At 39.6% G+C, this 23433-nt stretch overlaps 1 protein-coding gene across 2 annotated transcripts; it reads left to right on the top strand.

Moving 5' to 3' along the window:
- Positions 1–9967: 9967 nt before the first annotated feature.
- IFNAR2 (interferon alpha and beta receptor subunit 2) lies at positions 9968–23296 on the top strand. Of its 2 annotated transcripts, XM_061453693.1 has the most exons (10): positions 9968–10039; positions 11066–11270; positions 13234–13330; positions 16521–16562; positions 16849–16978; positions 17171–17334; positions 19692–19864; positions 20616–20778; positions 21270–21388; positions 22583–23296. In XM_061453693.1, the coding sequence occupies exons 3-10, from the start codon at positions 13300–13302 to the stop codon at positions 23258–23260; spliced, it is 1500 nt and encodes a 499-aa protein (XP_061309677.1). In that variant the 5' UTR covers positions 9968–10039; positions 11066–11270; positions 13234–13299; the 3' UTR covers positions 23261–23296. The 2 variants fall into 2 exon arrangements, with proteins under 2 accessions (XP_061309677.1, XP_061309678.1); XM_061453694.1 differs by lacking the exon at positions 11066–11270 and having other exon boundaries at positions 10022–10039.
- The last annotated feature ends 137 nt before the right edge of the window (positions 23297–23433 follow it).

Below are 23433 nucleotides of genomic sequence, written 5' to 3'. Positions count from 1 at the left end.
GTTTAATAATAACTCATCTACTCCTTAATTGGAAAAAGTCAAGGACAGAAACTAATCAGCAGCATTAATCAAAAGCAGAGGTCTAATGATAATTAACAACACATTCCCACTACAAACCCAATTCCTTTATTATAAGGTGTTCCAAATTGTAAAATTAAATTAATGGAGTTTTACAATAAGTGTTTCCAATTGCCATCTTCTGGCAAGACTATGTGTTATTTCCCCAGAATAAAGAACACTAATCAGACTAAACAATGTCATTTTTCACACACAAAAAAAAAAAAGAAAAATGAAAGTCCTAGGCAACTCTCCATAATATTCCAGCCACTCCCAGTGGCCAGACTGGTCTGTGCTCTTGCTGGGGCAAAATGTTATGTACCATAATTGAGGAACTGCTCACACTAGGAAAACAATCCATACAAGGGGAGGGGAAATGCACTAACTCTTGCTAAGGTGGTAGTACTGCTTCTCGCCACAAGCATTGGAGGCTACAGGTCTTAAAAGTGCTGTCAAAGACCTCAAACTTTTGTGAAATAAAGGATTAATGAGCTGCAGGAAAAAACCATCAGATGCACTGCCCTCCTGTAGAAGCCTCTGGAGAAGGCAGGGCTGGAAGGGAAGTCTCCCCTCTGCAGCTCCCCCCTTCAATCCTGCCATTTAGGAAATCTTGCCATTTTCCAAGACTGTCAACACATTCAGACACATCCCAGAACACAATTTAAATTTGACTGCTGGGGATTTTAGGTTCACTGATGTTCAGGAACCTGCAGCTGCACTGGATTTGCAAGAGGAAGAAACTGATTGGTTGTCACAGTAACTACACTCCTCTCTTCCTTAGGACTTTCCAGGGTTACTCCTTCCATTCTCCCTTCACACTTTTATTCAGCCTCCTATTTTAACTGTGTTCTTTTTTGAGCTTCCCATTACAGAGCTAATAGAAATACATCTCCATGGCAAGGTAAAAATTATCATCCCATGTAGAAACATAGTCTGCAGCTGAGCTGCAAATTGTGCTATTATAATATTAACAATGATTTTCCTAGGCTCTGACATGCCATTAAGTGATTACTTCCAAGAAGGAAAGCATCAAGGGAGGGAAAACATTAAAACAGTGAGGCTCAGTGTTTGAAACTGCAAGAATTATGCTTTCAAGAACAAGATACCCACAGAAAGAGAAATCTCTGCCCACATCTGTGAAGCCTACTTCTCAGGTCCACCACAGCACATTTTGCACATGGGGCCTGCAGCCCTTCACTAGCTGGGTAATTTCTAATCCCATTCACTTGCTCTTTTCCCCGAAGCTACTCAAACACTCCTGTGGGGCAAAAAAAAAAAAAAAAGTTACCTGATTCAAAACTTAAAAGGAATATTCAAAACCCAAGGAGAAGAGCAGAAATACTTTCATCAGACTAACATGTAGGCCAGTCATCTGCAAACAAAATGATGATGACATCTTTTGTAGGCTGAAAATCCCACTGCTGAGCAATGGAAGGGTTTAAACTATTTCTTTACTGTTTAGTGCCTTTTACTCACATGCACTCATGTAAGGATTTTATAGTCTCATTTATTTTAATGATGCAATTTGCGGGAGTAAGACCAAAGTAAGTGCTTGTAGGGCTACAGTAATACCTACATTTCATCACCTCTGTTTAGCAACCATGCTGTGGTTTGCATGCATTTCATGTTAGGTACAGTGCCTGTCAAATACTGAGGAAAAACTTTGCAGGGATCTAAGCAGGCAGCTTTCCAGATGCTGAAGTTATAGAAGGGAAAACAGAAATAAACCTCCCCTAAGGTACGATGTTCATGTGTCCATCAAATCAAGGATGTTGGGATTTTTCATTCTTTTGCACCGAAGAGATCTGCTACACATTGTCATTCTCCCAAAGGACTAAGGCAATGGAGATTGTTACAGAGCAACACCTGATACAAAATAAATCTAACTACTCTGCCAGCCTTCTGCAGTTCTAACAATCTTTTTATTATTTTGGTATTTCTGTATCACTCTTAGTGAGGAAACAAAGCAAACCAGTTAAAATATAAGTGTTCATTTCATTTAGGGTGTAGAATAAGAAGAGTTGCCATCAATACTGATTAACCCTTGGGGACACCACTGAATTTAAAACCCACAGACAGAGAAGTCACAGCTGATGCATGCTCTGCCTTGAGTAACACTTATTACATGTTTCTGTGTTTATATTTATCTAAGAAAGCTGTGAAACTGATGGTCCCACACTGGGAATAATATGTTGTCATATGCTCCAGGATTGTGTAGTTTCTGCAGCTCCCTGCTCCTACCAGGTGCTAATCAGTGACAGGCTGATTACAGTTCTTCCAAAACTGAGTATTCTGAAAATAAATAAATAAATAAAAAAAAATAAAACCACTTCTGAGTGTTTAGCAGCCCCAGAAAGCATTTGATAGTCTTCTAGCTCAGTGCTGGTTTTTAATGAATACAAATCACTGGGGACCATATTCTGTACCACCCTACTGCAGCCCCTACTAGGTTAATTGACTTCACTGAGGTGGCATGAGTTCATGCAGAATGTGGCTTAACAAGTCATATTTATATTGGTTTTACTTATTGCTCTACAGGCAGAGGAGACTATGGACCAGCTACCAAATTCACTACTGGTGCGATCCCAAATCTTATTGCATCTCAGTTATGGGATATACCAAGACACCAAAGGCTAGCAGAATCATTTGAATAAAGATGGCAAGTTGTTAGTGATATTAGCCAGGCAAATTAATTCTCTGTAATCTATCTGCCAATTAATAAGTATTAAACCAGAATTTTCTCACATGTATTTTATATTTAAACTGCACAACAATTTAATCCATGGTTTTCTCCATGTCTAGAAATGGATGTTTCACTGTGGCTTTGTAAGAGGGTTCCCATGGTTGTTTTCATTATACTCAGTGCTGTTATGTGATGACACAGTATTGTGTTAAGTCACCAGAAGTACTCATTATAGGAGACATTTTAAATGTAAAAAAATATTTAGTAAATGTCTTGATTTTGTGTTGTTTGTTTTAACTTAGAAGCAGTTCTCTGTTTGTATTATAACTATCTCACATGCAGGAGAATGTATTTAATTAATAGGATGGAAAAGGGCATACTGCATTCAATCAAGTAATGACACACTAACATTGTTTTAAATTAAAACATTAAAGCTAAAAGTACTGACCTGTGCACCTGGCTCGCAAACAGCCAGACCCAATCACAGAGATGTAAAGTTGCACAGAAATGTAACCAAACTTTTAGGACTACTTAACAAGTGATAAGCTTCCAGTATTGATTATCCAGCCAGAAACAAATTACTTATTCAGATCCCAATTTTCAAACGCAAACCATATTTTAAAGGGCACATAAAAGTCACTATAAGACTGAGAAAATGCTTCCCATCTTTAGTTCTTTTCTTCCAGGAGCATGCAACAGATTTTGGGGTGAAAAGTGTTACTAGACAACTGGGAGTCACCATTCATTCTTCTATATCTCCCTAATCCAAGGAGGGAAGTGCAGCATCATGTTTCTGGTTGTGATTTGCTACACAATAAACCATGTAGAGATCAAATTAAATTTTGCAGGTCATGGTAAGCAAGGATTCAGTTTAGCACCTGCATATCCCCTGAGAAAATGATCAAGGTTACTTAAGGCAGCAGTTTTCAGAGAAAAGTTAACAGGCTCCCTAGAACAAACAGTGTTTAAGGTAGTGTTTGTCATTGCTCTTACAGAAGTATCTCAAAATCCCAGCCAAAGATCAGAAATCAGCAGTAGTCATCTTTTATATGCACATGACAGCCTGACAGCTACCTTTACCCAGAGAGAGCTCCTTACCTACATGACCCAAAATACAACACAGGCAGAATGCAGTGCAAGGCATGTAAGACAGAAGCATCAAGGACCTCCACAATGCAGGTGTGGAGGCTTAGGCAAGGACAAGATCTGATGGACAATCGATTTTCTGCAGGCATGAAACAGAATCTTTTCCTGTGCAGACAGTGCCACCAAGTCTATGAATTTTAAGTTTCACATGTCTTGGCATGCCTGCAGATTTTATTTCTTTTACATGGCAGTTGTATGTGGTAATTCAGCTATACTCCTGGAGCCATTATGCCTATCAGGTTCACGTGGAGTTAGGGGCCTTTAAGTACCGGAAACTCCGCAAGGAACATCTGGGAGTTCACAGGCACTGAAACAACCCATGTTCACAAAACTCTGTTATCCTAGGCTTGGATGTCCTGCAGTCAGAATCTGTCCTCTGCATTTTGCAGCTATAAGGACACATGCTCAGTCAGACTTCATCATACCCAAAATCCAGCTATACCCATGTCCTGTCTCATGCACTAGTCAGCAGCACAGACCTCAGGAATGATGTAAAAATGAGTTAAATGTCTAGTCATACCTTAACATTTAATTTCATTTGTAACATTAAACTATCCAGTATCCCAGTGACAGCTGGCAGTATTGCAAAATATTTCTACCCTACATAATTTCCCACTAGCAGTAAACTTTGTCTACCTGCTCCCTTTTCCAGGTGATTTCTGAATGTACTGAACAGTGGAACATATGCCTATGCAGAAGAAAAACATCCTGTACCCACTGTCTAACCTATCTTAAAGTCCTACACTCACAGAATAGCAGAATGGTTGAGGTTGGAAGGGACAGTCAGCAATTATCTAGCCCAAGCTCCCTGCTTAAGCAAGGTCACCTAGATTACTCAGAATTCTGTCCAGACAGCTCTGGAATATCTCCAGGGAAGGAGACTCCACACCCTCTCTGAGCAACCTATTCCAATGCTCAGTCACCCTCGCAGTAAGTGGTTCTTCCTCATGTTTACCTGAAACTTCCTGTGTTTTAGTTTATGCCCATTCCCTCTCTTCCTATTGCCTGGCACCAACAAGAAGAGCCCCATCCTCTTGATACTGCCCCTTCAGTTACTTACATGCATTGATCAGATCTCCTGCTCCCAAGCCTTCTCTTTTCTAGGCTGACCAGACCCAGCTCCACCAGCCTTTCCTCATAGCAGAGATGCTCCAGAACCTTAATCCTTCCCCCATATTCAAGAAATAATCACGGGCTGTGCTTGACATCCGACCAGAAATGCATGGCATCACAGGCACCATCACCAAAGGCAGCAGGTGATACCTTTCTCCACCTACCGAAGTTGAAGCTAAGGCAAGCTCTCTCCCTCACCTGGATTAATTTGCCTGCAAGGTAAGACACAGGGGTGACACAGATGACACCTGAAGGTAACAGGCCACATACCAGAGATATCTAAAACTGAAACTGAATTTTAAGCAATCTTTCAAGAAACAGAAGATTTCTTAGTAAAAAGGAGAAGGATCTCTAAGACTACAAAAGGACAAGGATGTTGGGCCAAAATTCAAACATTTGCCCATATACTACAATTTAAGACAGCACACAAGGGTGGTAAAAACTGAGTCATTTCTGAGGTACTGAAGTAATAACCCGGAACTCTCAGTTTTGCCCAGTTAAATTTCTCAAAACAAATAAGCATGAGCACCTTTCATGAGAACTTGCACAGAAACTGCACCTCTCCCTCAGCAACAGATCTGAAATCATGTCAGAGCACATGAGCAACACAAAAAGGTACATTAAAGATATGCATGAATAATAAAAGAAAAATCAAAATTGCTCCTATTTTTAGCATGCTGGTCTGTGATATGCTGGAAGGTTTAATAAAGTGTGCTTGAATTCTGCTGAGAGAGGTCTCAGTCTTCCAAAATGTTGATGAAATCTTACTTACACAAAGTTGAAGATCATAAATAGGTGTATATCTAGCTTTAATGCAAGTACTTTCTACAAGATTTTCAAAGTACTCCTCTTCAATATCTTTCCAAAGTTTTTTTTCCTAGAGAAACAGCATCACCTCCAGGCCAAAAAAAAGATCACATTCCAATTTCTTTATTCAGGAAATACTAAAAATTTTTTCTTAAACTCTTGCACATCTTTCATTTCTTTCTGATTCTAGATTACAAATCATGAACATACAAAAAAATTATAAGGCTGTAAATAAATTTAAAAAATAATTTAAAAAATAAAATAAAATATAATAAAACCCTAGCTCTCCTAGTTTTGGATCTGCAGAAGTTTCAGAACAGTCCACACAGTTGAGCTCAGAACAAAATGAAGATAGCAGAAACAGAAATAGGATTTCATAGAAAGAGATGTGTCATAAGTAAATAATCAGAGAAAGTTATATAAATATATATTCCTACATCTGGAAATTGTATGAATGTGCCCCCTGACACTAACATTAAATCAGTTGCACTGGTTCTAATGCTGACAGTAAGCATAGCAATTGGAAGACAAGCTTGAAACACTTCAAACTACTTTTTAAACACCCAGCATTTGTATGCTCAGTGAAACCCTGCCTTTAAAAAAAAAGGGGGGGGGGGGGTTAGAACTAGATGATCTTAAGGTCCTTTCCAACCCTAACTATTCTATGATTCTATGATTGGTTCTTACTAGAAGTATCAGTAGTGGAAAAGCAAAAGGATGTAAGGAGAAGAAATGAAATAATGCAGGACATGGAAAAGTTGAAGGGGTCTCATTTGGATGCATGAGATGAAATGTGTGCCCCATGAATTCACAAAGAAAATAGGAGCACCTCTGTCCTGTCTTTCTGCATCTTTCTTTATTCTCTCTTTCTTTGCAATGGGCCAGTTTTTACAACAAACTTATCAGTAGCCAACTATTGTAGCAATTATTTTGCAACTCAAAATCCCCAGTAACAATAATAAAAGGTCAACACAGTGTATCAAATGCAGAAAACAGGATGTGTCAGTGTGCAAGCAGAAGAAGCTACCAGCAGAAATTAGGTCAAACCAAATAAGGCGTGCACACTAGGAATTTCCTTCCTATCAGAGAAAGAAACAGAGGAACCAGTGCACAACTTCAAGACAAATACCAGCTTGTTGAGCTATTCTGAAATGATCGTCTGAATTATTTTCATGCTGCTGCCAGTCTTGGGGTGTGGCATACACAAATGATTATCTTTAATAGTAAAAACTATTGAGTGCAATTAGGCTGAGCAGTCACAAGACAGGAGGTGTGACAATGGTTCGTTATTCCAAAAGGGCTGGGAACTACCATTCTGTGCAGCATAGCATGGGAACCACCATGTGTGTTTAGGACAGCAGCTTACCCCTCCAGTTATACGGCAGCAGTTGCACCCACAGACCTGCCTACAGCTGACAACTTTTTGGCTTGTCTAGATAACACAGTAGCTCCAGAGAGGAGCTGAATGATCTTTCTGTCATGTTGCAGGCTGGCTGGTTGCAATATACTGTGAGTACTTTGAACCTCTGAACAAGCTCCACAAGCTTTGGCTTTTGCAGACAGCAACAGTCTGACCTTGTGTCAGGCTAGACTGATGAGACTTTCCTTCCAGAGAGCCCTGCACTCAAGAACTAAACAGCAAAGTGGCAGCTGGGAAGAGAGGCTGCTTACTTTACCAGTGTTAAAATCTAACTTTTAACCCAGGTGAAGCATGGAATCAGACTCTACAACTCGAAGAGAGTTATAAAGCAGGTATGTTTATTACAGTGTCAGGTGCAAGGGGGATTGCTCCTCCTAACTTGCACACTGAGGGGTTAAGCAAGCAGATATTTATTACACACAAACATACATATTCATTAGGTTCCTGAGGGTTTGGCAGGGATATTACAATTACTTTAGGGACTCATTATCATAAGTCTCCTCCCTTTTGGCACTTGTGTGCTGCCCTCCGAAGGTCGTGGGCAGGGGTCTTCAAGATGAAGTAAGCAGTCTTCCTCAGGGTGCACTTTTCACCTTTGGCATAGTTGGATGCCCCAGTAATCACAAATTAGCTGAAACCAGCCATATCTGCAAGTTTCTGATAGCTGGCAAAGATTTAAAACAGTGTGACCTTCATCCACAAAATTTATTGCCTCCCAAGCTAGCAGATGTTCGGGAGTCACTGTCTCCAAACTAACTGATAATTAGAAGGATGGTAACTCATTAGAAGGATGGAAAGAAATAATTCGCTCTTGTTAGTAAGACTACTAAATTCTGTTATCACACCACAGACTTACAACACAAACATTGTTCTCTATCTTAGACCTAAGTTAAGTTAAAAGTATCTTAACTCTATGTTTTCCAGGCACTTGCTTTCCTTATATCACAGGCATGGTGTGTTAAGATTCCTGCCCCAAAGTCAGACTTATGCACACAAATGGATATTTATGTATAAACACACACATGTGCACATACACACACACACGTTAACAGAACTAAGAAAATAATTGGATATGATACCAAAAAAAAAGTATGTGTCTGTGCAATTTCTTCGCCATTTTCTTTGAAGAATACTGTCAGTGTTTACTATGGCAGAGCCCAGGGCCAGGCTCCCCATTTCACTTACAAATTCTACAAGCAGTTTTTCGCATGAAGTGCAACAGATGGAGCTATTCTTTACATTAAAACCCAAAAGCAAATGAAAAAAAAAAAAAAACCCACAAAAAACGAAAAACACAAATCCACACACACAAAAAAAAAGAAAAAATAAAAAATGTCTGGAGTTTTCATTACAGACTTTTATTCCTGGTATGTAGCTGAGCATCCCTGTGGCTTCAGCACATTTTCTTTTAAGGGAAATGAAAGCTGAGTGGCCAAAATAGAGAGGCTTTATATTTTGCACTAGCCACATCTTCACTGCTCCTTGCTTGTAGTCCTACCCTCCTCCCTGCCTGCACTGGGTCATGACCTGAGTGAGAGTACTTTGCCGAGCGCTAGAATCAGCAACAGCTATGAGTGGAAGCAGTATTTCAACATTCATGCATACATTTACCTCTACGTTACAGACAGATCATTATGGGAGGCAATTTAGATTGGTAATAGCTATGACCTGCTGACTTGACCAAAATTTGTGAAAACTGAGTTCTAGGTCTCCTTCACCCTTCACTACAGGTGCTTTATCCCTCCTGTACATAAGTCAGACAGAAGATTCACTTTGTTCTGAGCGACCACAAGAGCCAGTGAATTTTTCTGACAGGCAAGCAGGAAGTTTGTGGGAGCTTCTGCAAAAATGGCAGGAAATGAAATATTTTTGTAAAAATAATGCTTAAAAAAAACAAAAACAAAAACAAAACAAAAACCCCAAAATCCCAAACAAATAAAAAGTCCAACCCAAACCAGTTAACAAAAATTAGAAAGGCCTCACAGGTAAAACAGCCTTAAACAGAAACTGGAAACCTCGGGTTTCCTTTTCTTTGTATGACTTAAGGAGGTGCAGCATCACCTCATGTCCAGCTGCCAAACAACTCCTAAGATTACACGTCTCCATCAGTGAAGAAATGGAGGCCAGCGGACAAGGAGGTGTAGTCAGTCAGTGGGGCTGCAGGTCCAGTGGGACATGTCCCCTAGCCAGACCTGGTTTCTTACCCCTTGCTCACCTCAGGTAGGTACCAAGACCGTCCCATGATGACCCCTCACATTACATGATGCAGGCTGTATTGAATACCAAATGCTGCTGTTTCCACTATCAGAAAACACCACGACAGAAAACGCCTTACCCATTTCGGACCCTGATAAGGCAAATATTTACAAAACCCCTATCAGCAGCACCGCACTCCCTCAACATTAAGGATCAAGGACACCAGCAAGCACTTTCGCACCCTTCCGCAGAGACTTCCTTCACGACAACACGCATCGAATACCAGAGGATGGATGTAAAAGCGAAACAAGGCTAGGAAGCGCTTTCCGCCGGGGCGGGCAGCTGCGCTTCGCCAGGGGAACCTTCTGCCAGCGGCGCGGGGCACACCCCGCTCCGGAAGAGGCGGCGCCCTGAAGCCGGCCCGCAGCGGCCCTGTTAGCGACCCAACACCGACCCCACCACGAGTTGTCCTACCCCTGCCTCGGGACCGCTGGGGGGCGGGGTTAGCCACCCGCCGCAGCTTCCCCGCCGCCATTTCTCAGGCGGCGCGTCCCTCGGCCTGACAGGACAGGACAGCCGGCGCGGCGCGGAGCTGCCGGGATGCCGCCTGCTGCGAGGTACGGCTGGGAGGTGGCGGGGTGTCCTGTGTCCCACCGCTCATCTCTCCTAACGGCTCGCTCTCCGTGGTGCGGGGGTGCTTGTCTGTGTCGCGGCTGTTGGAGACGTTCCGTTAGAGCGACCGGAGCGAGGGCCTGGACGGACCCCGACCCCCCTCAGGGCCCAGGCCGGCCGCGCCCGACGGAGCTCCGCGGTGTGCTCCGCGCTCTCTCTCAGCCAGGGGAGGTGTGTGTGCGCCGGGCTCGGCGTCCCCAGCTGCAGGGGTTTCCTGGAAAGGCCGCTGGTTTGTGTTAGCGTTTCGGTGGGGGCGTGGAGGAGGCCGCTGTTGCCTGAAACGGGTAATCCCGCAGCACGGCTTGGTGTAATACCAGCGGAATCGCACTTAAAAACGGCGGGTTATGGGGATTGTTCCTTCGGCGATGTCACTGGCTGCAAAACAGAACCTAGTGATAGCCTGTGGGTTGCCATTGTAGGTAATCGTGTAGCCCAGGGACACAAATTTGTCAGAAAAAAATGGGCAGCGGTAGAGTCTGACGAGGTTTTTTGGCATCAATGCTGTTTCACTGTGTCCTCCCCGCCGTGCTGGAGCGGCACACCACAGCCGAGGAGTTTGTCTATCCTTCTGTTTTAATGCTGCATGACCCACGCTGGCCCTTCCAGGGGCATGCCTGGCTCACCAGGAGCACTGCTGGCAGGGTATGCGAGATGGACTTGGGGGTAACGGACTTGGATTATTAAGGTTAAATTCTTTCAATATCCTTAGAAGCAACTTATCCAAAGTCCCCCAGCAAAGCCAAGAATAGAGCGTGGGCATAATACTACAACCCACAGAGCGATTCCATAGTTCACATGGTTTCAGTAGTAAAGTTACTTTGTACATTGTATTACCTGTGTGTAGATTTAGGACAATTCTCTGCTGACTTCTCTGCCTGAAACGTCTTCTGTGGTTTCTGTCTCTCTCATTCTCACTCAACGTTCCAATAAGTAATTTATATAAATGAACACGCCATCTGATTATTTTGAAGAAAAAGGTGTGTTTTCTGCTTTACTGATGTGGAGCTTTTCTGAAATACAAGTCAGTGGCTTTCAAAACCTGCTTTGTCTAGTTGGAGGCAAATACAAAACAACCCAGCCTGAACTCCAGTTCAGGACTCAGTGAAGTTCAGTTTTGATAGTGCTGAGGGCTTCAAGCAGCTCTGAGGGGAGTTACTGTGAGCCCAGGCTGATGAGGTGGGCGAGGGCTAAACTCACGGGTATTTCTGTGACTTCTCTCCAAGGACTGCTGGGGCCCTGAAGAGGAAGAGTAACAAAACCTAATCAGAGTTCTGACAGAAATGATTTCCCCCTGGAATTTCCTCTGGAATTTACCTGACATTGATAGATCTGCGGATGACATCCACATTGAAACAACTGCGCAAAGTCAGAGATAACCTTCATTTTTTTCACTTCATATATATATATATATGTATACATATAAAGTTAATATATGTGTGTGTATATATTTATACACACACATATATTCTATGGTGCTAAATGCATAACCTGACTTTGAACATGCATCATTTAAGATAAGTGTGGTGTTCAGCATACAGAGCCATACAAGAGTCACTTTAGATTCCAAGAGTGGGATAGTTGTTATTCACGACAGCATGTACAGCAAGGATCAAAGATATGCAAATATATCTATTGCATAATACCATATATGGAGTGGTTTCAATATGGTTTGTGATTAATTGTGAGGATTAAGACAAAGGATATATTTTGTGAAGTAAATTTGGGATCCTCAAAATTTTCACCTCAAGAGAAAATTCTGAACAGCCTAAAAATTCAGATTCCAGGGCTGTAACTGTTCTCTAAAGTGACTGTGAAAGTAGTATTTTTTGGCACTATGTTTCTATGTGACTTCCGAACAAAGCTGGTAACCTTGTTGAAGTAAAAAGATATTCTTTTATATATATATACATATATATATATGTACACACACACTGTATAACCTGTACACTTGATCCAAATGAGAAAGTCAAATGATTTTTTTTTCTTCTGTCACATTCACTAGTGCCAAGACTAAATGGACTTGGTAGGTATGTGACTTAATTGCTTTCTAGTTTGCTGATATTAGTGATAAACTTTAAGATTTTGTGATTAGTAAATTCTGTCTTCTTATCGATAGTTTTTCATTTTGATTGAAAAGAGGACGACTGGTATTTTATATCTCCTAAATATTCCTTGTGCTTGAATTAATTAATAAATGAACCAAATCGAATTGAAAAGAACATTCTCTTTGTCTGTGAAATGATGATTATCAGTTGCACAGATACAGGTTCTCAACATTTATCTAGTGGCTTCTAGTCATGCTAAAACTTTGAATAGAGGAAGATTGACATCTCCAATCAGATTTTAACATACTGTGTTAAGTTTGACCATAGTATGCTTTGCCATGATTTTAAATTTTAAGCTGTGGTTTGTTTGGTTGTTATTTTCCAGAGAAAATAATATTTTTTTAAAGACAATTTATTTTCTCTGAAAAGTTATGTTCCACAGAAAATAATTTAAGTTGTATTTGAAAAATAATTTTAAGTGTAAAAAACATTTTTTGTATTAATCCTGAGGAGAAGATTCTTTGGAAATAGTTATACCCTTGCCCAGACATCTATAACTTCACAGTTGTTCCTTAATACTTTGCCTATAATCCAAAACCAGATCCTGCAAATATTAACACTATGGAGATAATAAATAAAATAAAAATACAACATCAAGGAGAGGAAATATTTTAATAGATCATCTGTATTAGAAAAATGTAGCAGAAACTTCATAATTAATTTTATAGTTGGGTTTTTTTTTCTAACCTCCCTCTTTCTGCCAACAATTTTTACAACAATGACGAGTTCTTGTAATATTTGAAATAAAGCCAAGTAGTGCTTATTTTCATTGTACCATACAGTGTTTTCTGTGTTCGTTTAAAATTGTAAGAGATCTTTCCACAGAAAAAAATGGAAGGGCTGTTGTCATAAAGTTGCCTGTCTGATCTGAGGATCCTGGCCTTACTCACCTATAGCAGTAACTGTTTCAGAACCTCTGCCTCTCCCTAGACATTGAGGAGGTTAAAGTAACTCTTTGTACATAGGCCTGTTTTTCTTGCAAGTAATTTACTGAGGTGATTTGCTGAATGTGGTTGGTTTTCATCTGTTTGCAGGTACAGGAGCAAAATGGTTGTTCTGCAATCCGTAGGTTATATTTCTTAACTGCCGTGGAAACACTGATGAATATACCAATGCATTTTCATCAACTTGGTAAGTTGCCTGTATCTTTATATTGTAAGAGGAGTAATAACGCTAATTTTTCACTAACACTCCTCCTGAGTTACTGAAGTAAGATACCATCATCTTATAGAGCTTTCCCTGGAATAAGTCACAGTATCAAGAATCTAGTGTATTACATTCTACACACTCATTCTATACATAAACCTGGATTTTTCACATAATAAAGAAATGCTTTGACACAGCATACTGCATTCTGCCTATAAATGTCCAATGAACTCTTAGTTGGATATGTTGTTTTTCATCTCTTATTCTAACTTTTTCAGGTTTCCTTAGTTTCTGAATCAGCAGGCACAACAGACCTAGCTTGTTAGCTAGGTTAGCTCCTAGCATGCTAGCTAGGAGCTGTAGTTATAGTGAGAAACTGCTTTGCTAGGAACACTTAATTCTGTAAAAAAGATAAGATGGAAAAAAGTTCTACATTTGATTTGCAAACCATCTTTATCTCTCCTGTCTTAATTTTCCCTCTTATCTGGTCTAAGTTTTTTTTTCTTGTGTCTCTTACGTAAGAGCATAACCTACAAAATTTTGCAACTCTCCAACTGTATTTGCTAAGCATGTTTGTTGAATCAAAATTCTGAGGCAGGTTGAACTCTTGATGAATGGAATTTGATTTTGAGAGGAGAGACACATTTAAAAATTACAAATATTGGCATAAAATTGCCTGTCTAATCTGAGGATCCTTGAATAGAAAAAACATTATATCGGCACACAATATATTGGCAAGATGGCTGACATGTGTGAGGTGGCTGGTGCTAGAGAGAATGACAACAGACTGTTTACATTCCCTAATCTGAAAGGCTTGCTCCAAGGAAGTGTGTCATTACTAGAATCTGCGCCCTGAAACTACCTGTTTCTATAATGGGATTAGTCTTAATGTGGTAAAGGCTGTGTGCCTGTTAGCACATTAGAATTCCTCACACAAATGATCACAAATTTGAGCTTGTGTTCAGGTAAAGAATAATAACTGTTAAAGTATTGCTTTGTTATTCATACCTATAGGATGTTTTTTTCCAGATAGGTGATCTGTTGCTATATGACAGGAAATTAGTTGTTCTACTTTTAACTGCACTTCTCTAAGGGGATGTTTATTACTCAGTAATAATGTAGAAGAACAAGCACTGAAGGAAGACATGCAAAAAAAGAAGATGTCTGTGGTTTGGATGACAAAATGAAGCTTGAGAGATGAGTTTTCTCTCATGAGTTGCGTATGCAGCAAATTTATATTTCCACAAGTGATCTGCTTAATCTCTTTGCATCTAATTTCAGAAAGGATGCTGGGAGCATTGTTTAATGTTTGCAAGACAGATAACTGAAGAGCCAGATTTATAAGAGATACTTGGCTAAGTATCCATCCTAAATGACTTCCACCAACTTAGTGCCCAAGCGTATTTGTGTGTGCTTCTGTGTATGCCCACTGCTAATTAAAGGTCATCTTTTAAGACACTTCCCTGCAGCCGTAAAGGTTCGGTCCAGGTATCTCTTTAATTAACTGAGCAGGAATTTTTTTCCCTCTTGCAGCCCTCTGTGTAAAAGTAGACGAGGATTGTAAAATGACTGCATTAATGCATTAGGAAATTCTCCCAGTGTCTCTGGGACAGGACAGTTCCCACTGACCTGCTACTATTCTGAATCCCCTCTACTTGACCAGGAATTTGTATCCTGGTACTAGGATGCACATCACAGTGTAGCACCTGAGAACCTTAGCTGTGGACCAGAGTGCTGCTGTGTTAGTTGCTGTATAAATGTAAAGTCAAAGACATTTGTCATGCTACAGAAAATACCATTCTAAGTGAGATTAGGAAAATAAAAGAAAATGTTAAGGCAGTATTAATCAGCACAGTTCATCAGACACAGCAGGCCGGTGGTGTTTGGGGTATTGTCATATTTTTGGGTAGAGGGTTTAGGTGTCAAGGCGAAAGAGAGTACATAGTGAAGAGTTTTAAGGAAAATAAGTTATTTTGCAGATATTTCCATGGAATTATTCTATAGCATGAGAACAAGCATATATATTTGAAATTAAACCAACTTGTTTGGCCAACTAAATCTGGGAGTTGACATCTTATCAATAGAAGGACAGATCACAAAATGCCTTTAAAATGAGGACAGGAATTTTATTTTTGTTGCAGTCAGAAAGCGGAAGGGAAATGAAGGATCCTGAGGGAAAAAAAAAAATAAATAGAAATGTCAGAACAATTATTTCAAGAGTGTCTTGAAGCACTGTGCTGAAAATGTATGAATGATGCAGGACTGGGTTGGTCAAAGAAAAGAACTCTGTATACAGTGAGGATGTGGGTGAACAGTCTCTTACAGAGGTTATACAAGAAGATGTGGGATCTCTAAAATGTCAAGATCTGCAAGAAGGCTGGGTTCAAGAGTCTACTTGGATAGTAAGGCCTGACTAACAGTCTGAATGTGGCCTCAACCACGTTCTGTGGCAGAAGTGCTGTGGCATCTGTTGGTGGCGTTCTTTCTGTTCCTTTGCAGGTAGAGAATAGAATGCTGTAGAGTTAAACACCACAGGGAAATGTTACTTCTGTAGCATTGCAGGACACAAAATAGACAGGGGGTTACAAAATAGAGACTGAAATACGGAGTTAACAAGTGTTAGCTGTCTGGAGACAGTGGGTGGTCCATCAAAGTTGTTAAAACTACAGCTTTGAGAACTCCCCACATTTAGCAAAGAATGGCATCTGTGAAGTTGATTCAACAATGTTCCTCAAGCAGTAACAGTATTTTTTCCCAGACCAGCCTTAAGATTCTTTTTATGACTTAAAACGGTGTTTAATAGGCAGGGTGAGCTACTTGAAATATAGTCAGAATCTTCTAAGACAATATTTGATAAGAACATCCTAAGAACATTTATTCACACTGAGTCATGAACCTCATCTGTCAGGGATCAGCATAAGCCTGAAGCACAGTATAGTAGTGTAGTTATCAAAGAGCTCCTGGGAGCCTTCAATTAATGACAGAGGTTGGAAGGGATCATCCCATACTCTAAGGAGGGAAGGGTAGGGGAAAGTCGCAGCAAGAATATGTGAAAGAAACAGTTCCACTGACGGAACTGAGTATTGTCTCTAATTGTTGGAAATTAATACTGCCAATAGTAGACTAGTAATCAGATATATGTACAAATGCATTAATACATAGTTTTATTTTCCAGTGTTAATCAACATTCTATCTACGGCTTGTCACAGCTTGCCTGGTAAGAGGCTTTTATTGTCTTTCAAATGATTTTCTTAACAGAGTTCAAAAAACTTGCATCGTCTTAAAACTTCATGCTTTTTGAAGGAAGGACTTAATAAAGGAGGGCAGTCCTTTCCATTATTGTTTCTGTTGTGCTGAACTCTATATTTTGGGACAAATATTGGGCTGCTCTAATTGGGTTTATTTATTAGAATTGTTGCAATCTCACATTTGTTTGCCATTCATATGGCAAACAATATACCAAACATACTGATTGTTTCTGGGTGGTTTTTTCCCCTTTCTAGAAAGATTTCTGGGAGAGCTACCTCAAAAGCTACAAATGAAGTCTTACAATTTTCAGCACATTTTGTCCTGGCAGGCAAAAAGTGATCCAACTATGCCAACATACTATCGTGTGCTGTACACTGACCGCAGGCAAGTCATATTTTATGGCACAATTTTTAATTTTTATGTTTATCAACTCAAAATATTAAGACTAGAGGGGGGTTTATTTGTCTGTTTTTCCACTCCGAAATGCTTCCTCCCCTCCCCCTGCCCCCTACTTTTTTATACGAGAAACCCCAGATAGATTGTTTTGGTCTTCTTTTAACTTGTCTTAATTTACAGGAACTGGAAGACTGCTAAACAATGTTCAAATATTATGCAACTCTCCTGTAATCTGACAGATGATTTTAAACAGGTGAACACTCAGTATTCTGCATTGGTTCAGAGCTTTGTAGGAAATCAAGAATTCAATTCTTCTGTACTTCATTTTGTGCCAATTACTGACAGTAAGTTCTTTGCATTTGCTCATTTTAGTAGTTTTTATGCATAGCTCATGTGTAAATGATATTCTGCTAGCTTTACACTAAAATACAGCAAACTAACTGGGTCAGTAGCTTATTGTTTTATGTAAGAGAAGATGGATTTGTATCTAATCTAGCACGTATGAGTAACAAGACCTGGAATATATAGATAGCTTTCTAAAATAAGTGGCTACAGTAGTAGTTCTGGTAAATGACAAGGCTCTGATTTTCAAATAAAATGTATGTGTAAATATAGAGGATATAGGATCATATGACGCATTGACAAGCAAAAATCTCTAAACGCTTAAGATACATAACCCACAAAACATTTTTTTGTGTGTCTTCAAGTAGTCAGTGTTAAGAGTTAAAGAAATACTGTGCCTGCACTAGGTGTAGGGGAAGAGATTTACTTGTTTGCTCATCAATGTGCTCTTCTCCCTTTCCTTGCTGAAAGAAGACATTTATTAGCTGTGACGTCTTCTAATGCCAGAGGTGGCTTCACCCTTAGTTGTGCTTAGTATTCAGTTTTTAAGTAACAGAGTGAATGAGGAACAATTGGAGGACTATGGATGAGAAATTGTAGGTCATATTACCCCTAAATTCGGCACAGAGCTATCCACTGCTGTGTCCACTTACAGTCTCAGAAATGATGAAAAATTGGAGGGGATGGAGAGAATAACCACAAGGATAACAAAAGGATTTGAGAACATTCCTCTAAGGTGGATGTCTTCAGTCTTTCAGCAGTTAGTTTTTTGAAAGTGTAAGATCAGAAGGTGCATTGACCAGCAATTAACATGGTGGCAAGCTTCTTCAGTCTCAAAACCAAAGCATAGCAGCATGCTCTGACAGGAAGCTGAAGCTAGATTTAATTTTAGCTAGGAACAGAAGCATATATTGGATTGACCACTGGAACAAAATATCAGGTGCTTTGACCGGTTGTCCATTACTGGCAATTTGTAAATTGAAGGTGGATGCTTTGCTAGTAGTTCTCTAGTTCAAACCATAAGCAATTGAGTAAAGTCATGTTTTCCAGGGCACAGGACTTAGATGAGCCCTGTAGCATTTTCTTCTTTTACAATGCCTGAATAGGAAAGAATCAATATTCTGAGATATTTTCTTACTGGGTGTAGTTGATGGCTGCCTTCAAAATACCTATGTTGGAATCTCACTACCATTGACAGATGGATTTGAGCAAAGACAGAAAAGCTTCGTGACAAAGAGCCAGCAATAATAAAAAACACTTCTGGCTGTAACCAGATTTAAGTTAATGTTTATTTGTAACTTAAAGCAAAAGATGAGAAAGGAATAAGTGTGTAATCATTTGACTAGGACATGCTTTCCTGTTTGGGAGTAGATGAAAGCTCACATTTGTTCTGAGTATTAAACTTGTCTGGAGTTTGGCTTTTGGGTTGTTTTTTGTTTGTTTGTTTTTTCTTTCTACGCTATTTCAGGAACAGAAGTAGTTAGCAAATGCGTGTTGCTTTTTTGAATTTTGCAGAGATTGGCAAACCAGTCTCTACCTTGATCAAAATGCACATGCCTGTGGAAAAGACAAAGTGAAATGCAAACTCTACATTTTGATGTTTCCCCCCACCCTCCCAGTGAACTACACAGAAATGGAGGTTTATGGACATAGTTTGTTCTCCTGCCATTTTCCGACGTTCCTGCTCCTTTCTTGTGTGCAGATCCTAGGCTTGATTCACTATGGAAGTTCCTCCAGTATTGATGGATATGTAGTTTTGGGGAAAGGAGACAAGCAGCATGCATGGCTCTTGGAACACAGGCGTGTTTTGAGGATCTGAACGCTCAGTGGAAGTTTCACAGAAGTGTCACTATGTTTCACTATGTTCTCTGTCCCACTCTCAGTAGAGTTTTAGTATTTGGAGCTCAGCTGTTAAGTTTAGCCCTATAGCCTTTCCTGCAACTAGCATGAATATGTGCAGGACTACACGCCACTGAATTTCTACAAAAATTTCTTCTAGAGAGTGGCTAGAAGATGATGATGAGCAAGAAAATAAACAGCTTTTCCTATACATTAACCTTAGCTTTGTTCTCAAATAGATAAAAAGCTCACATCTCTGGAGCTGAAGCAAAGCCTTTGTCACCTTTCTGCTTCTTCCCTCTTCTCCATTGTTTTCTGTTTTTCAAATCTAGTCATGTGGGAAAAGACGTTTTGACTGTGGAACTTAAATGTTGCAAGGCCTTGTGGTTTTATAGCAGTGAAATGCTCTGGAATCTGATTAGTCAGCTACATGTCTGTCACCAAAATAGAAGTGGTACTGAATACACAGTGTATATTTTTTCCACCTCTTCTTTTTTTCTTTTTTTTTTTTTTTCAATAGCATTCCTCGGACCACCAGAAGTTAATATCAGTTCCTGTATAAACTGCATAAATGTCACCATAAAGCTGCCAACCTCTTATTTCAGAGAAAATGGAAAGCTACTGTCTTTAATTGATATATATCAAGAGCTTGATTATGATATAACACTGAAAACACTTCATGGAGAGCATAAGGTAAAGATTTTTTTGTTTTTTTTTTATGCATTAGAGGAGAAATATAGAAAACATAAAATGGCTCTGGTTAGCAGATTCACAGAAGCAAATATGTGAATATATGAACAGAAGATACTTAGAAGGAAACAAAGAGAATGGCCATCATAACCTCAGTTTCCTTTTACCGCATAATAGCGGGCCTAGAAGAGGAATACTAATTGTCCTGTATCTTTACTTGAAATAATCACTTGAGCCAATGTTCTATGTTTTATTCCCTGAGAAGACAAGGGAAAGACATTTTAGCAGAAACTACTAGCAGGTGTAGGCACACTAGCAGGTGTAGAGCATGGAGTGTCTGTACTGGAAGTTGTAAACAGTAGGTCAGGCAGATACCTGTTGGGAATTTAACTCATCCTGCCAGGAGACAGAGAAAGGATCGCAGCTTTCCCACCATAGATGCTACAGATTTGAAACTGCAAGTGACATTCTGATTCAGAAATCAGGAGAGAAAAAAAAAAAAAAAATCTATCTGAGGCTACTTCAAGGGAACATACAGTGACCAACAGTTAGGGACAATAGGCAACTTACCTTTGATAATACTATGCTTACAAACAGATGTAAGGTAGGCATCTTGACAACAGCTACAGTTAGGGATGAAGTAGCTGCCTAGGTAAACCATTGAGTTACTGTGTCAGTCTTTGCAGTTTCACCAGCTGTTGGGGATCTTTTTTTAGGCACATAGCTAACTTTGAAACATTGTTTCTCATGGCAGAGGCCCCATGAGAAAACCACTGAAGATGTTTTTAATACTGTCATTGAAGAATTGTATCCAAATAGAAATTACTGTGTGTCTGTTATGGTCACTGCATCTCTAAACAAACATTCCATCCCATCCGCCTGGAAATGCGTAGCTGCAGGCTCTGTAGCTCACCAAGGTAACTGTCCTATGGGGCAGGAAGGGACTGTGTGACTTAACTAGGTGCATGTGGGTTTGTATTGTGGTTTTTTTTTTTCTTTTGTTATTTTTGGGTGGGTTTTTTTGTTTGGTTTTTTTTTTTTTAATATAGGAACAATTACAAGTCAATTAATCCTAAAAGTACTAAGAGAGGAAGTACCTTTTGAGTGATAAACATTGTGGGGATTTTTAAGTGAAACATAAACCCCCATCCACCTTGGGGCTATAGATCTATTCTTAATCCTGCAAGCCATACAAATCTTCACTAACTGCATTTATCTGCAGTTATCAATGATGCTGTAATTTCTTTTTTAATTCCTGAATCTGAGATTTGGTTTTGTTTTGACTTTGGACCAGATGACCTCTGATCACAGAGGTTCTGTGATTCTAAATAGCTGTTCTGAATGTGAAATATGGATACTGGAAACTTCATTTACATATGTTAATTGGTTTTGGTTTTTTCACTTGCAGATTATTATACAGTTGTTATCACATGTGCTGTATGTTTTTCACTGATGTTAGCTGGTGCCTTGAAGTGTGTGCATGCAGGAGGCTATATTCTTCAAAATAAATCACTTCCACATACTTTGGTATGTATTAATTCTCATTTTTAACCTTCCTGTTTGGGAGGAGGAAGTTTTACCCTCTGAAATTTCTAGTCCTGTTCATTAGGTACGAGTTATATAAGTACATATGGTTTAATTTGCAGTTTACATGTGTCAAAGATAGAACAGACAAGATTCAGCAGCCTGTAGGCTATGGAACAAATATTCAGGCTTTTTCAAAACCATTTCTTGCTACTTCTGTGGCAAGTTACTAACAGATAGAGATCATTCCACCCTACTCAGCATTTGTCAGGCCACACCTGAAGTATATCTGTTTCTGGTCACCGCAGTGCAGGACAGATTTGTACAGAAACCTGAGTCTACTGAGTAACATCACCAGTAGCTTCTCAGTCAAAGGAAAAATGCTACTAGAAAAATCTACTGAAAGTAGATATACTCTGCAAGTCCCCAACCTTTCAGTTTCACAGGTGTCTCATACTGTAGATTGGAATGCAGTTATGTGCAAATATGTCCCTGCCAGAAAAGTATCCTACTTGTTACTTCCAGAATTGTTACTAGCAAGTTCAGGATCATTTCTCTGGGTCACCTGTCTTCTTTCTTCCATCTCAGTAATGTTTTTTTACTGTATTCTGATACACACAGGTGATAGTGAATGCCTGATTAGTGATACACTTAGTAGAAAAAAAAAAGGGTATTCATATGCAAGTTACCGCTGCTGGAACCTAGAGCTAGGCATAGCACCTTAGAAACTAACTCCTGGACCAGGCTGTTGGGATCTACCCAAATAGTGGAGTTGAATGAAAATAAAAAGCAAAGGAAAAGAAACAGTGTGGCTCTGGAAGAAAACATACTTGAGCTGGGGACTGGGGGAAGGAGGTGCACGTACAAGCAGATTGGTATCAACTCCTTGTGTTTCTGTCCTTTGCTGTGTCCTTACCTTCACATCTGTAAAATTGCTGAACATGACTTTGACAAGTAATGTCTAAGGTTATTTTTTTAATTATTTTTGGCATTTCCCCCCAGTGCTTTGAACTTTCAGCAATCCAGGGAGGTGCAGAGTAAAGCTGAGCCCTGAAGTCTGCAGAAAAAGCCAAAAATGTGGCACAGAAGGAATACTTTGTTTGACAACCTTGTGACTGAGGGTTTTTTCATATTTTGCATATGTGCAAATTTGTCTGATTTTTTTTTTTTTTTTTTTTATTCATTTTGTTCTTTTAGGTATTCATCAGGAGGTTAGCCTATCCACCTTGGACATTTGAATCTGAAAAAATAGCCTCTATAGAGATCATTTACAAAGAGGCTAAAAAAAGGGCAAATAATTCCAGTGGTGGTGTCAGTGATGAAGACGAGAGTGATGACAGTGATGTCATAAGTAATCATGACTATACAAGGCGTGATATCTTAAACAGAGTACCTCATTCCTCTGACGTACCAGATGCATCCATGCAGTACTCTGCAAGTAGCATGTGTGATGACAGCAGCAGCCAGGCAAGTGAAAATCCGAACACTGACCCAGAAGATGTTGAAGAGCAGGAATCGGACATTGAAGAAGACAAAAACACAAGTTGTGAGTTACTTAATCCTTTCTCTGAGGCAAATTGTAACTATTCTTCAAGGCCAAAGGACAGTGCTTGTTTTACCATTAACTTAAAAACTGTGCTGTTGGGAACCTCTGAAGAGAATGTGGATAGTTCTGCAGCTCTTCTTTCTTCCCAAGAAGATGCAGCTGATTGGCAATGTACTCACGCTGTTGAAGCAAAACTCCTGGATGACACAGAAAGTGTGCAGAAACCCCACTGTCATAACAACTCTCACGAGTGGCAAAACTCTTCTGGTGATGAAAGTGACTCATCAGATTCAGATATGTACCAAAAAAATGAATACATAAGAAGATGAACAAATAAAAACCACTATTGTTTTATGACATACAAATCAATGTTGCCCAACAACATTGATTTATGGACTCAACATACAGATCTTCTGTTTGTTTTTTTAACATTCTGTGAGTATATGCCTGAACATTGAAAATACACAACATGCATATTTAACAGCTATTTTTTCTAATCTCA

Source organism: Pezoporus flaviventris, unplaced genomic scaffold (genome assembly GCF_033815535.1).
Source record: "Pezoporus flaviventris isolate CSIRO_AGI_PZ_B2104156 unplaced genomic scaffold, CSIRO_AGI_Pfla_v1 ptg000015l, whole genome shotgun sequence".
Classification (NCBI taxonomy): Eukaryota; Metazoa; Chordata; class Aves; order Psittaciformes; family Psittacidae; genus Pezoporus; species Pezoporus flaviventris.
This window is presented reverse-complemented; position numbering and strand designations above follow the sequence as displayed.